The following is a 13949-nucleotide window of genomic DNA, read 5'->3' as shown; positions in this document are numbered from 1 at the left end:
GTTCCTGGATTCCAAAAAATATGACAAAGCAGAAATTTGATGGAGATCTTCATCTTCAGGAGCTTGTCATGAAGATAAAGACAATGCAGGTGTATGAATTAATAACATTTTTTAAAAAAGAAAAGTAACAGATGAGAGCTGGGCCAATTCAGATGAGGGAGAACCAGCATGAGAACCTTTGTGAATAAATTTGTATATGACATGAGTGCTTGGTGTGAGTGGGATATCGATGGGGAAAGAGTGGCTAAGCATGGAGCTTGAAGGAGGTTATGAGAGACACAGGACCTCCCTGGGAGGAATACATCAACAAGCTGTAGGTTTGTCTAGAGTTAAGGGGTCAAGTAGTGGAGTTCTTAGAAATGAAGTTGGAAAGTCCAGGTCAGCTTAGATAATGGTCATACATGACTGTCTTAGGTCAGATTTTGAGAGCAATGTGAAGATAGGTTGCAGAGTTCATAAAATGGAATTTGATGCCATCTGGCTCACTGACATAATTTAGATGAGTAAGACCTATCCAAACGAGCAAATACATCCTACAGATATATTTTGTATTTTCGTGAGAAAGCTCTGTAGCATTTACTTGTCTCAGTGGTACAATAGTAGTGCTTTTTTTTTTTAACATCAAAATTTAACAATATACAGGAAATATCATTAAAGAGTATCTCTGGAGATCTGTATGCACAAAACGACCCTATAATAAAGAAAACATTCCTAAGAGCTATGAATAGTGCCCCGAGCTTATGGTCTTTCATGGCCTTCAATGGAATTTGTGTCTTTGTCTTTTTAAAGGTCAAAGACTGTTACTCCCCACTCCTTTCTGAGTCTCAACAGCTGTTGGTACCGTTGGAGGAATTGGAAAAGCAGATGACAGCCTTTTATGACTCACTTGGGAAAATCGATGAAATTATGACAGTTCTTGAACACGAGGCACAATCTAGTCCTCTTTTTAAACAGAAACATCAGGTAAGGAAATTTTTCTTTCAGGAGACCTAGTTAATTGAATGCATAGGCAGTAACACTGAGGTGCATATAATGATAGAAATTCAGTGATAGGAGAAGAAAATTTTAATAGAATAGTACTGGCAACTCAAAACAAAAACGCGTGGCCAAAGATGAAAACCCTATGTACCATAGATAGAATAAAAAATGTTATCTCTATATATATTTATATATAGACATATTCACATAGGAGCTTCCCTGGTGGCTCAGTGGTAAAAATCCATGTGCCAATGCAGAAGCCAAGGAAATGTGGGTTCGATCCCTGGGTTGGGAAGATCCCCTGGAAGAGGGCATGGCAGCCCACTCCAGTAGTCTTGCCTGGAGAATTCCATGGACAGAGGAGCCTAGCCGGCTACAGTCCATGGGTCGCAGAGGGTCAGACACGACTGAAGTAACTTAGGCATACCTGCGTATTAATGTAGATAAAAATTGTATAGATAAATTTTAAATTGTATATATTTAGCTATGTACAGAAATAAATAATTGCATTCCATTTCTGTCCAGTGTCTGTCGTCTGTCTTATGAGATCTTTTCACGCCTCTAGGATTAGACCGATCGACATGACCATAGCATTCTGGAAATGTATTTGGAGTGAGAATCATTCTTCTTTGTCTCAGTTTTAGTAAGCAAATCTGCATGCAGAACAGCCTCCTACTGAGTGTGACAATTAATTGGCTTATTTAGTTGGTTTATTATAAATGAACTTAAGCAACAGAGGGTGAAACTGATGGGCAAAAGGTTTGCCACTGTATTCATCAAAATAGACTCACGGAGGGAAGTCAGCATCACTTAGCAGAAAGGGCAGAGAACCTCTGAAGTGAGTCAGACAGGTATTCAGAACGGATACAGCAAATTACAAAGCCTTGATTAGCTTTCTCATGTTGAAATGCGAGTGGTGGTACCTAAGTTGAGAACTTGTTGTAGAGATTATATTAAATATTCTATAATAGGACTAACACATTAGGGCACATACTCTATAACTGGTAGCAATTAACATAATTATTATTATTAATGATAAGTCACAATGATGATGCCAGTGCAGGAGATGCAAGAGACGTGGGTTCAATCCTTGATTCAGGAAGATTCCCCTGGAGTTGTAAATGGCAACCCATTCCAGTGTTCTTGCCTGGAAAGTTACATGGACAGAGAAGCCTGGTGGGCTGCATTCCGTGGGGTTGCAGAGTCAGACATGACTGAGCGACTCAGCACACACGCAATGATTATACCACCAAAACCTATTCTAATGGCTTCTCATCCTATTGATTAAAGATTGTCTTTCAGTTTGAAATCATAGTGCCATTTCCTATGTTCCCAAATTGCTATATGTCGCCACCAAATAATCCTTTCACAATTAAAATTATATTTACTACTTTTAATGATAAAATATGAGTAAGATTTTTCTAGGGCTTGCCTGATAGCTCACTTGGTAAAGAATCCACCTGTAATTCAGGAGACCCCGGTTTGATTCCTGGGTCAGGAAGATCCACTGGAGAGGGGATAGGCTACCCACTCCAGTATTCTTGGGCTTCCCTGGTGGCTCACCTGGTAAAGAATCTGCCTGCAATGTGGGAGACCTGGGTTTGATCCCTGGGTTGGGAAGATCCCCTGGAGAAGGGAAAGGCTACCCACTCCAGTATTCTGGCCTGGAGAATTCCATTGACTGTATAGACCACGGGGTCACAAAGAGTCAAATACAACTGCACAACTTTCACTTTCACTTCAAGATTTTTCTAACATATGTTACTCTCTTACTTCCTAAATGTTCAAAATGAACAAGTATATCCTTACTCTGTCTTCCCCAAATAAAATAGAAATCTTGCTCTTAATATTTGCATCTAAGTTACCCAAACTGGTATCTATATTACCAGTTTGAACTATTTTTTCAAAGTAATCAAGGATGCTGAAGTGCAAATGGTGTAGATTCAAGTCAAAAAAAATGACTGCTTGCCATGGAGCTGCATAATTTCCATGCTGTCTAAGGCAGAAATTGCCAGGATCCCAGGATATAGTCAGGTGTAAAAGGCTTATGAGTCACCATTGCTTTTCATCTGCAAACGTGTGACAGCTGGCAAGTATTCCCAGGCCCACTAGTCTGCTGCCTTTTGTGTTAGAATCTGGGGTCCACTTGGTAGCTCAGTTGGTAAAGAATCCACCCGTAACGCAAGAATCTACCTACAATGCAGGAGACCTGGGTTCGACCCCTGGGTTGAGAAGATGCCTTGGAGAAGGAAATGGCAACCCACTCCAGTATTCTTGCCTGGGAAATCCCGTGGACAGAGGAGCCTAGTAGGCTACAGTCCATGCAAGAGTCAGACATAATTTAGCAACTAATCCACCAACCAACCTGGGGTCCACCATTTTATTAATGAGGTTGATAGTTTGTAAACCTTAAGAATTCAAATGTTGTATAATTTAGGATATACAAATTATATATACTGCTTCAACCAACTCAGTAAACTATAATATGCACTGGTATTAAATTTATTGAGGCAGATTATAGCCTGATATGTAGATTGATTTCATTATTGTTTTATACAATAAATTATGGACCTGTTGGTTGGTAGGAGGAAGGCATGCACCAGGCAGATAACAATTTTGATGCTTTGTCATTCTCTTGATATTAATAAGGTAGGCATGAAACGTAAAAGATTTCAGAAACCTCAGCATGACATCTAAATGCCTTATATAAAAGGCACTGACTTCAGTGATTGCTTAAAATTGTGCTTTTCTGAAAAGCACTACCTCTCCATACTTTTGGTTTTACTTATTGCTGATTAAAAGCCTAAAAGCTATATAATGCTGTTAATGTTTTGTAATGATTACTCTCATTCTTTCTTGCCCTTTTAAATACTATTGTTGTGAGTTCCCTTTCCTTGTAGGAATTGTTGGCTTGTCAAGAAAGCTGTAAGAAAGCCATGACTCAAATTGAGAAAGGCAGCCAGAGTGTTCAGAAGTTTGTGACCTTGAGCAACGTGTTAAAGCATTTTGATCAGACGAAGCTACAGAGAAAGATTGCAGATATGCATGTTGCTTTTCAGGTAGGTTCACTGCCTGCCTTAGAGATGTGAATGAGGAAAATTCCAAGAAGACTTGTAATTACCCCATATCATGTCTTCACTCTTGACAAAGAACTCATCTACTGGTGTTTGGAAACCAATCATTTTACTTCTTTCTCTGTTATTAATTTTTAGAAGGATTGATTATTCTCATCATAATGACATATATTCCTTCCAAGTGTTTTTTGAAAGAAATAGCATTCTTTAACAAATGACATTTTCAATGACTAGAGATCAATATCCCATTATTATTATTATTATTTTAAATCAAGAATATGGTAAAGAAAACTGGAGATTGGAAGAAACATGTGGAAACCAACAGCCGCTTGATGAAGAAGTTTGAGGAGTCTCGAGCCGAGTTGGAGAAGGTGCTCAGGGTCGCTCAGGAGGGCCTGGAGGAAAAGGGGGACCCGGAAGACTTGCTGAAGAGACACACCGTGAGTGCATCCAACGTGGGCCCTTGAGGACGTGAGGACATGAGCAAGCCATCTAGGATGAAAAATAAAAAGAGCGTAATGTTCTAATACAGAGAAGGAGAGACAGGAAGAGAGAGACAGAGAGAGAGGGAAGAAAAAGAAAATGGAGGGGGAGGAGGAGGAAGGGGAGAGGAGAAGGGGAGAAAGGGAGGGGAAAGGGAGAAATGAGGCAGGAGCAGGAACTTGTTAGATACGAGACCCGAAGAAATGACAGCAAAAAGAACCTCAGAAACAGTTGATAGCTGCCCTATAATTGGCCACTCTTGAGCCCTTGGAGTAGCAGATAACCATGCGAGAGATAATTCAGACTCCCCAAACCACTAACTCATTATTTAGCTGAAACACTCTTTCATGACCAACATGTGCTTTCGAAGAGAGAAGTTTAGGGGCCTGGCTAAGTCTTTGTGCTTATATCATAATTCTGCCATCTCACACATGGAATAGGTGCCATGTCACTTGAAGTTTGAAAGCTGGTCTACAGCTTGAGCCTGTATTGTGAAGCCATCTCCCTGTTAATCATACTCATTTAAATTATATCAGTATTGAGAATATGAGTAATCTCTTAAAGGGTGTATGGAGATGATTCCCTCTAACAATGTATACTCTTTTCCTGAAATTTCAGTGGATATTTATGTAAGCCACACTCTCAAATGATGAATGCAATGCATTTGTGATGCAGTTGATGGATTTAGGTTTGATGTCCATGACCATCCAACATCTCATTCAAATTTATACACCCCTACTCTGCTGTTCTTTCTTTTGAATCACTGTGGCTTCCCAGCATCCATAATCTTAAGACTTTGTGAGACTTAGCCATGTATATTTGTGCAGGTGTTGTATTCATCTGCCCAGGCTACCATAAAATAATAATAATAATAATAAAGACAGGTTGAGTGGCTTAAGCACTAGGAATTTATTTTCTCAGTTTTGAAAACTAAGTCTGAGATTAGGGTAGTAGTCTGGCTGGGTTCTGGTGAGGACTTTTCCTGATATGCAGTTGGTTACCTCACTGTGTCCTCACATGGCAGAGAAAGATAGAGGGGAAGATCTTCAATGCCTCGCCTTGAAAAAGAGCACTCATTCCTTCATGAGAGGCCCACCCTCAGATATCATCACACCGCAGGTTAGGGCTTCAATATATGACTTTGATGGGATGGGATGGTGGGGACAGGGCAACACAATTCAGTCCGCAGTTTGTGTGCTTGGTGTGAATGCAGAGATGGCTCATAATGAACCAGCAAGGCCTGGAACACACTGCAGTTAGGGAGTGAGGGATGGTGAGGTTTAGTCCTGGCTTCCACTCAGCTCTTCTGACTTTTACCAAAGAGGAACTGAAACTCTGTCCCTGTGGGATCAAGTTTTTAGGATCTCCCATTGGCTCTCTAGAATAATCTATCAAATTTGAAAACTGCAATGACTTTTTTTCTAAAAAATAGAAAAGTCCTAGTTGAATTTCAGATTCAACGGCTTCTGATTCATCATTGTGGATAATTACAGTTTGTTCCTGAAAACAAAATGGTAGTCACGCGGAAGGTCTCAAGAGGGCAGCAGCTGGCTAAGAGGCTTGTTTAGAGGCATGACTACTTCACTGTCTGGTGTCTGATGCTGCCTTTTATTCTGCCTGACACTCGTGACCACTCTCCCCCTTCTCCACGCCAGGAGTTTTTCAGTCAGCTGGACCAGAGGGTGCTCAATGCTTTCCTGAAAGCATGTGACGAGCTCACTGACATTCTCCCTGAGCAGGAGCAGCGGGGCCTGCAGGAAGCCGTCAGAAAGCTCCACAAACAGTGGAAGGTGAGTCAGGACCACATGGGAAGGTCATGTGTCATGGATGAGGGAAGAGAACATGAGGGCATGAAGGTTCACTGGTCACAGAAATGTAGAAACCTGGGAAAGTTATCATAGTTTTTAATACCTTTGCCATTGAAAATGCTGAGCTTGAATAAAACAGGAATATGATAGAATTTTGCTTTTCCTGTTTTCTTAAAGATTTTTTTTATTTTAATTTTTTGTCTCTGCTTTTATTTATTTTTTAATATAAATTTATCTAATTGGAGGCTAATTACTTTACAATATTGTATTGGTTTTGCCATACATCGACATGAATCCGCCACGGGTGTACACGTGTTCCCCGTCCTGAATCCCCCTCCCACCTCCCTCCCCATACCATCCCTCTGGGTCATCCCAGTGCACCAGCCCCGAGCATCCTGTATCATGCATCGAACCTGGACTGGTGATTCGTTTCGCATTTATACGTTTCAGTGCCATTCTCCCAAATCATCCCACCTTCTCCCTCTCCCACAGAGTCCAAAAGTCTGTTCTATACATCTGTGTCTCTTTTGCTGTCTTGCATACAGGGTTATCGTTACCATCTTTCTAAATTCCATATATATGTGTTAGTATACTGTATTGGTGTTTTTCTTTCTGGCTTACTTCACTCTGTATAATAGGCTCCAGTTTCATCCACCTCATTAGAACTGATTCAAATGTATTCTTTTTAATGGTTGAGTAATACTCCATTGTGTATATGTACCACAGCTTCAAAGATTTTTTTAAATTTATTCTATGTGTGGTTGCCCTGGGTCTTCTTGCTGCGTGTGGGCTTCCCCAAGTTGCGGTGAGCAGGGGCTGCTCACTGGTTGGCAGTGTGTGCGTGTCTCACTGCAGTAGCTTCTCTTGTGGAAGTGCTCAGGCACTAGGGCACTCTGGCTCAGTAATTGTGGCACACGAGCTTACTGCCTAGTGGCACAGGGGATCCTCTGGACCAGGGATTGAACCCATATCCCCTGCATTGGCAAGCAAAGTCTTTAACCCCTGGACTACCACGGAAGTCCTGCTTTTCCTATTTTTAAGTATTATCAATTTCATTATATTACTGAAGAGTATGCTTTCTTTTCCTGATTATTTTTGGGGATGGGAACATCAAGGCATTTAACTTTTTTAGTGACATTTCATAAACTCTTCCCATCTTAGTATGTTAGGTATGCTATTGAAGTGACAAGAAATGTTTCTTATAATTTCAGTAGCACGGTGTATGAAATACATCATATATATAGGAAATATATATTCTGTATTCATATTTCATATGAAAGCATCATATATATACATTATGTATGAAAGTGTGAAAGTGTTTAGTTGCTCACTCGTGTCTGACACTTGTGACCCCCGTGGACTGAAGCTCACCAGGCTCCTCTGTCCTTGGAATTCTCCAGGCAAGAATACTAGAGTGGGTAGCCACTTCCTTCTCCAGGGGATCTTCCTGACCCAGGGATAGAACCCAGGTCTCCTGCATTGCAGGCAGATTCTTTATCATCTGAGCCACCAGTGAAGTCCTATATATTATATATATATATTTGTATATAAAGTCTGCAATTATGTACTATGCATAGATAAGTATATACATATATGTGTGTATATATATATATGTATACATATATATATATATATATATATATATATATATATATATACACACACCTATATGTTTGAGGTTTTCAAGGATTTTCCCATCTGGCTTAGCTTGTTATTATCTGAAACATATAAATGAAAACAATTTATTGGTTAAGGATTCAGTGATGAACAAAGCATAATCCTTTCCCCAGAGAGCTTAGAGTCCAGTAAGTGAGATAATTAGTTGCAAAATAATAAAAGTACAATATATAATAAGTTCCAAAAAGTGTAAGTAATACATTGATGAAAGCTTTGAAAGAGAGAAGTGGACCACTTGGACAGCAGACAAGAATAAGGCAGGTAATTGGTTTTGAGCTAGGGCCTTAAAGAAGCAGCAGAGATCTGGGGGCGGCTAGGAGGAAGAAAGCAAGCTGGAGGGTGTGCCAGGGGCACGCGGGTTCCACTGGGCTCAGTGTGACTGGAGCGTCTTGCGTGGGCTTGTCGCATGGAAGCCGACTTCCGAATCTGCATGTCAGGGGAAGCAGCTGTAGGTGACGGGGCCCTTTGAAGGTGTCATCCTTGGGGCAGACTGGAGGAAACTACACCAGCAGCAGACCCACAAGTGATGTTCTGAGGGAATACTGAGTGGTAAATTTCATGTGTGTTAGCTGAAGAAGTCAGGAGATCCAGAAAATAGGCAGCTGGAACACTCTCCATCAGGTTGTGTCACTGTCTGGATTTTGTTTTTCTAACCTCAGTAACATAGGCTAAAAATTTCAGCCCTTTGCATAAGAAAAACACAATTAAAGAAATACCTTTAAAAATAGATAACCAACAAGAACCTGCTATATAGTACAAGGAACTATAATCAATATTTTGTAATAACCCATAAGGGAAATAATCTGAAAATATATATGTGTGTATACACTTTTATATATATATATGTATAATAATTGAATCACTTTGCTGTACACCTGACATTGTAAATCAGTTATGCTTCAAAAAAATAAAAAATAAATACCTTTTTACTTGCTAAATTTGATTTTTTTAAAAAAAGATGCTTACAGAAATCCAAGCTTCTAAAGATGTCTTTGAGGTTTAACATTATCAAAAATGTACTGTGGAATAGGGACTATAATTGAAGGCTGTATTTTATTTTACGTACACACACACACACACACACACACATTCAACTCTCTGAGATATAATCTGTCCTAGTCTTTCCAAAGCCTTAACTCATTTTTCTCATCAGTTATTTCAGTGTTTTATGTTAATCTTTTAAATGCCATAGGAGACAAGTTAGCTAAAAATAAATTGTACAACTAAAGGGAATGATGAAGCTTATACTTGTATCAAAGAAGAATGTAAAACATTTCCCATTGTCAGGGTGCCATTGTTCGTGTGCTAGCTTGCTTGTGTTTTCTTAGTGTATGTTCCAAGTAAAAGATGACATAACAGGTGGTCAGAGCCGTGGGCTGCTTAATCCTGGCTTTTTCACTAATGAGGTTTCCTTGTGCGCCCCCCTCAACCCCTGTGTAGTGAGCATAATATCTGTCCTTCCTACCTCATAGCGCTGTTGACAAAATTTAAAAGGACACATGCTAGGGAGTGGGAATATGAAATCAGTATGTGGCTTAACCTTGAGCCTCAAGGGTCTGATCTTTAAAATAGGAATATTAATACCATATAGGGCTATTAAAGATAAATAGGATAATCACTGTGGAAACACCCAACTCACAGCAGGCTGAAAAGCTTGGCTGTGGTCCTGGTACTTGGAAAAGTACAAAGCACAGAGTCTCAGTGCTGATAATAAGGGATTAAGTCACATTTGCGCTAAGCTGTCCAAGTGGTTCAGTGGTTAAGAATATGCCTGCCAGTGCAGGAAAGGTCAGAGAGACAGGTTCAATCCCTGGGTCTGGAAGATCCCCTGGAAGAGGAACTATCTCATATTTTCTGCCACTTAAATGGGAAATGTACACGATCAGGAATGGTATCCTATTTTCCGGACTCTTCCTATGGCATGCAGGATCTTCAAGCAGAAGCTCCATATCATTTGCTTCATCTGAAGATTGAGGTGGAGAAGAACAGGTTCTTAGCTTCTGTGGAAGAGTGCAGAGCTGAGCTGGACCGAGAGACCAAGCTGGTGCCCCAGGAAGGCAGCGAAAAAATCATCAAAGAGCACAGGGTATGTCCCAGGGAGTCCCGGCGTCCCTTCAAGTATATCACTGATGCTTGCGTTTGGGTCTGAAAACACTCAGTAGCTTAATTCCTTTATACTGCTAGACTAGATGGGAATCAGCCACGAAAATACAGCAGTCTTGTGTGGATTCTCACAGAGATTATATAAATGTTTATTGCTCACTAGATCTTCTTCAGTGACAAGGGCCCTCACCATCTCTGTGAGAAAAGGTTACAGCTCATTGAAGAACTGTGTCTGAAACTTCCAGTCCGGGACACAGTCCGGAACACACCTGAGACCTGTCACGTGACCCTCAAGGAGCTCAGAGCTGCTATTGACTGCACCTACGTGAAGCTGGTGGGAGACCCAGACAAGTGGAAGGACTACACGAGCAGGTAGTTGTGGGTGGCTCTCAGAGAAGGACGTGGTCTTTCATAATTATTTTAATTCTGACATCGTTGCAAAACAAGTCATGAAGTATGTTTCATCTTACGCAATGAAGAAAATCAGATGGTATGATTGTGTACATGCTCTTGTACAAAAATGCTTCATAAAATTTAAAGAATAACTTTCAGTTAGAAAACTGAAAGGGGGCTTCCCTGGTCGCTCAGCCAGTAAAGAATCTACCTGCAATGCAGGAGACCCCATTTTGATTCCTGGGTCAGGAAGTTCCCCTGGAGAAGGGATAGGCTACCCACTCCAGTATTCTTGGGCTTCCCTTGTGGTTCAGCTGGTAGAGAATCCACCTGCAATGTAGGAGACCTGGGTTTAATCCCTGGGTTGGGAAGATCCCCTGGAGAAGGGAATGGCTACCCACTCCAGTATTCTGGCCTGGAGAATTCCATGGACTGTATCCATGGGGTCACAAAGAGTCGGACACGACTGAGTGACTTTCACTTTCACTTTCAGTCGGAAACAAGAGTGAAGCACATTACTTCCAGGTGACCCAGATGTTGTCTCTTTGAATCAGAATTAGGCAATCTCCTTCTCTCTGATTTCCTCATGTCCCTGCCAAAGGGACTTCTGCCTCTTTGGGTGTCTGGTGGAGACACATGAGGACAGACCTCAGGTGTACCTTCCTCACTTCCATGTGCCCAGATTCTGAGATGCATCTTCCTCCACCGCTGAGCTCCATCTGCTCTGCTTCCCCTTTGGTTCAAGTGACTGAGCCCAGGGGTAGCCTCTCCAGCCTTGAGCTTCATGTGGAAGAAACCATTGCTGGGAAATTTGTTAATCAGTTTGCTAATGAGTTGAAAGAAATGTGTTAATCCATTTTCTCATCAGTTGATTATCAAATTTCCATGCATAAACTCAAAATAGAAAATGTATTCTAACCCTGGGGGTATTTTCTCCCTTTAATAAGAAAATACCTGTTATTTCAGAATTTCTGAGTTCTCCTCTTGGATATCTGCAAAGGAGACCCAGTTAAAGGGGATTAAGAATGAGACCATTGATACTGCTAATCAAGGAAAAGTTAAACGTGCTCTGGAGGTAAGTTCTGGGCCACTTTTTTTGTTACTAGAAAAATAACTATTAATAAAAACAATAATGGCAACAGTCTAACTGATGTCTTGTTTTCTTTCTATAAAAAAATTGACTTCCTGAAAATTGTCTTAAAAGAAGTCTCCCCCTGTTACTGTGGAGAGCTGTAGGGGTGTTCTCTATGGAATTATTGTTAGCTCTGAGATTTAGTCATGTTCAGTGGTGCCTCTAATGCTTCTTTAGCTAATGGGGAATCTTGTGAGGAAAATTGTATGCATGGGCATACAACACAGTGGAGCTCAAGAATAGTCATGGAAAACAAGAACACTGCAGGTTTTTGTGCATTTTCAGCCACTCAAAAGCTGGGTTACAAAAGATGAGAGAACTGGGCATGGTCTCTAAGCATCGTTTCTATGTCACTTGCAGCTTGGGTTGGATCAGTCCCTGTGAGCATGGGTACTGCCTGATAAACCCAGCCAGGGCGACAGAACCTCAGGCCTGAATCCAGTTTGCAGTCTGTGAATGGCACACAGCAACCCTCTCCCTCTTATCTTGGCTCTTGGCTTTGTAGACACACACTGTTGTGAATGTTATTTATCTTTCAGTATTTTGAACCACTGCAAGTCACAGAGTTGTTGATGAGAATATGCTGTGTTGTTTAGTTGCTAAGTCGTGTCTGACTCTTTTGTGACCCCATGGACCTTAGACCACCAGGCTTCTATATCCATGGGATTTCCCAGGCAAGAATACTGGAGTGGGTTGCCATTTCATTCTCCAGGGAATCTTCCCCACTCAGGAACTGAACCTGAGTCTCCTGCATTGGCAGATAAGTTCTTTACTGCTAAGCCACCAGTGAAGCCCTGATAAGAATGCATTTCCCTTCTACTCCCATCCTCTGATTTTCATTTTTTCCCTATTAAATTTATAACCCCTTGACATGCTAAAACTACTCAACAATACCATGTCCATCTGTAGACGGATATCTATATTTGCTCTTGGTTGCCGTTATGGTGTCAAAAATTTCACATCTTGGAACAAAGAAAGCATTTGCTTCTAAAACCAACTATTTCCTCTGTAGGTATTGGCCCTGTAAGACCCTCTTGTAGCAACACAAGCAGTCGGAGTCCACAGCTCTCAGCTACCCAAAGCAGGTGCAGGAGGGAGAGGCAGCCCTAGGCACCATTCCCCTGGTCCCCAGTCCTACAGGTGCTGATGCCTAGGGTCTTTCTGGTATCATCTTAGCCAGTCAGTCTTCTCTTCCTGGATTAGAGCTGAGTTCCTGTTTGTGCACCTTACCATCTGGAGTATTGACTTGCAAAAACCAACCAAAGTGAAACATAAAATATGAGCTAATGAAGTTAAAATAAATCTTTGTGCTCAGCTGCTCAGTCGTGTCTGACTCTGCGGCCCCATGGACTGTATCCCACCAGGCTTCTCTGTCCGTGGCACTTTTCAGGCAAGAATACTGGAGTGGGGTGCCATTTCCTACTCCAGGGAGCCTTGCCGACCCAGGGATCAAACCTGCATCTCTTGTGTCTCCTGCGCTGGCAAGTGGATTCTTTACCACTAGCACCATAAATCTTTAGAGTATCCATAGTAATATTCACCAAATAAACTCTTCAATAAAAGAAACCCACTAATTTAATAAAGGACTCTGTCAATTTCTTCTTTTTTCTTTTTTTCAAAAAAATACAGTGTTCCTTACAGCTACAGAAAATAAGGTGAAAAAGTATATGTTATAATTTCCAGTTCTGGTTTCACATATTCTACAGTACTTTTGGAAGCATCTTCGTTGTGATCAAGGAAATATCTGTAAATACGTAGATAGTTACGGAGGGAATTTTTTGGTATAGAGAACACTGATTTTACACATCGGATTTTGGCATAGGGGAAACAGTTCCTTCTAGCATTCATAGACTTTGCTTAAAGATGTGAACAAAAAGTGAAATAAGTGGGCACTGTGTTGGTGAATGAATGTCTGGCTCCTCTACCTGCGTGTTACAAGCCTTCTTACGTTGAGTTCTTTCTTGCTGGAAAGTTATGATTCACAGTTTTATTTTGCTCATCAAAAGTGTTCTTTCATTCCAGGAGATCAGAAGTGGTATCACCAAAAAAGGGGAGACTCTCAGCTGGCTGAAATCCAGGCTTAAAATTCTGATTGAAGTCTCTTCTGAGGATGAAGCCCAAAAGCAAGGAGACGAGCTGGCAAAATTATCTAGTTCTTTCAAGGCTCTCGGGACTTTGTTGTCAGAGGTAAACTATTCACACACTAAACGGAAGCTCTGGATGGAGTCTGGAAGGTTCCTTTGGGTTTCAGTTTAACAAATAATTTTATTTAAAATGTGTATTAATAGTTTAAACTGAATG

The 13949-nt window shown here is 41.0% G+C and overlaps 1 protein-coding gene across 1 annotated transcript in view; it reads left to right on the top strand.

Moving 5' to 3' along the window:
* The window catches only part of SYNE1 (spectrin repeat containing nuclear envelope protein 1), a 495298-nt gene that overhangs the window by 164381 nt on the left and 316968 nt on the right, over positions 1–13949 (top strand). Inside the window, exons 21-28 of the mRNA XM_069598737.1 lie at positions 790–963; positions 3879–4037; positions 4328–4492; positions 6191–6325; positions 9948–10106; positions 10287–10495; positions 11483–11591; positions 13671–13835. Coding sequence (XP_069454838.1) covers positions 790–963; positions 3879–4037; positions 4328–4492; positions 6191–6325; positions 9948–10106; positions 10287–10495; positions 11483–11591; positions 13671–13835 — 1275 coding nt within the window. The remainder of the gene's footprint in view (positions 1–789; positions 964–3878; positions 4038–4327; positions 4493–6190; positions 6326–9947; positions 10107–10286; positions 10496–11482; positions 11592–13670; positions 13836–13949) is intronic.

Source organism: Ovis canadensis, chromosome 8, assembly GCF_042477335.2.
Source record: "Ovis canadensis isolate MfBH-ARS-UI-01 breed Bighorn chromosome 8, ARS-UI_OviCan_v2, whole genome shotgun sequence".
NCBI classification, from domain to species: Eukaryota; Metazoa; Chordata; class Mammalia; order Artiodactyla; family Bovidae; genus Ovis; species Ovis canadensis.
This window is presented reverse-complemented; position numbering and strand designations above follow the sequence as displayed.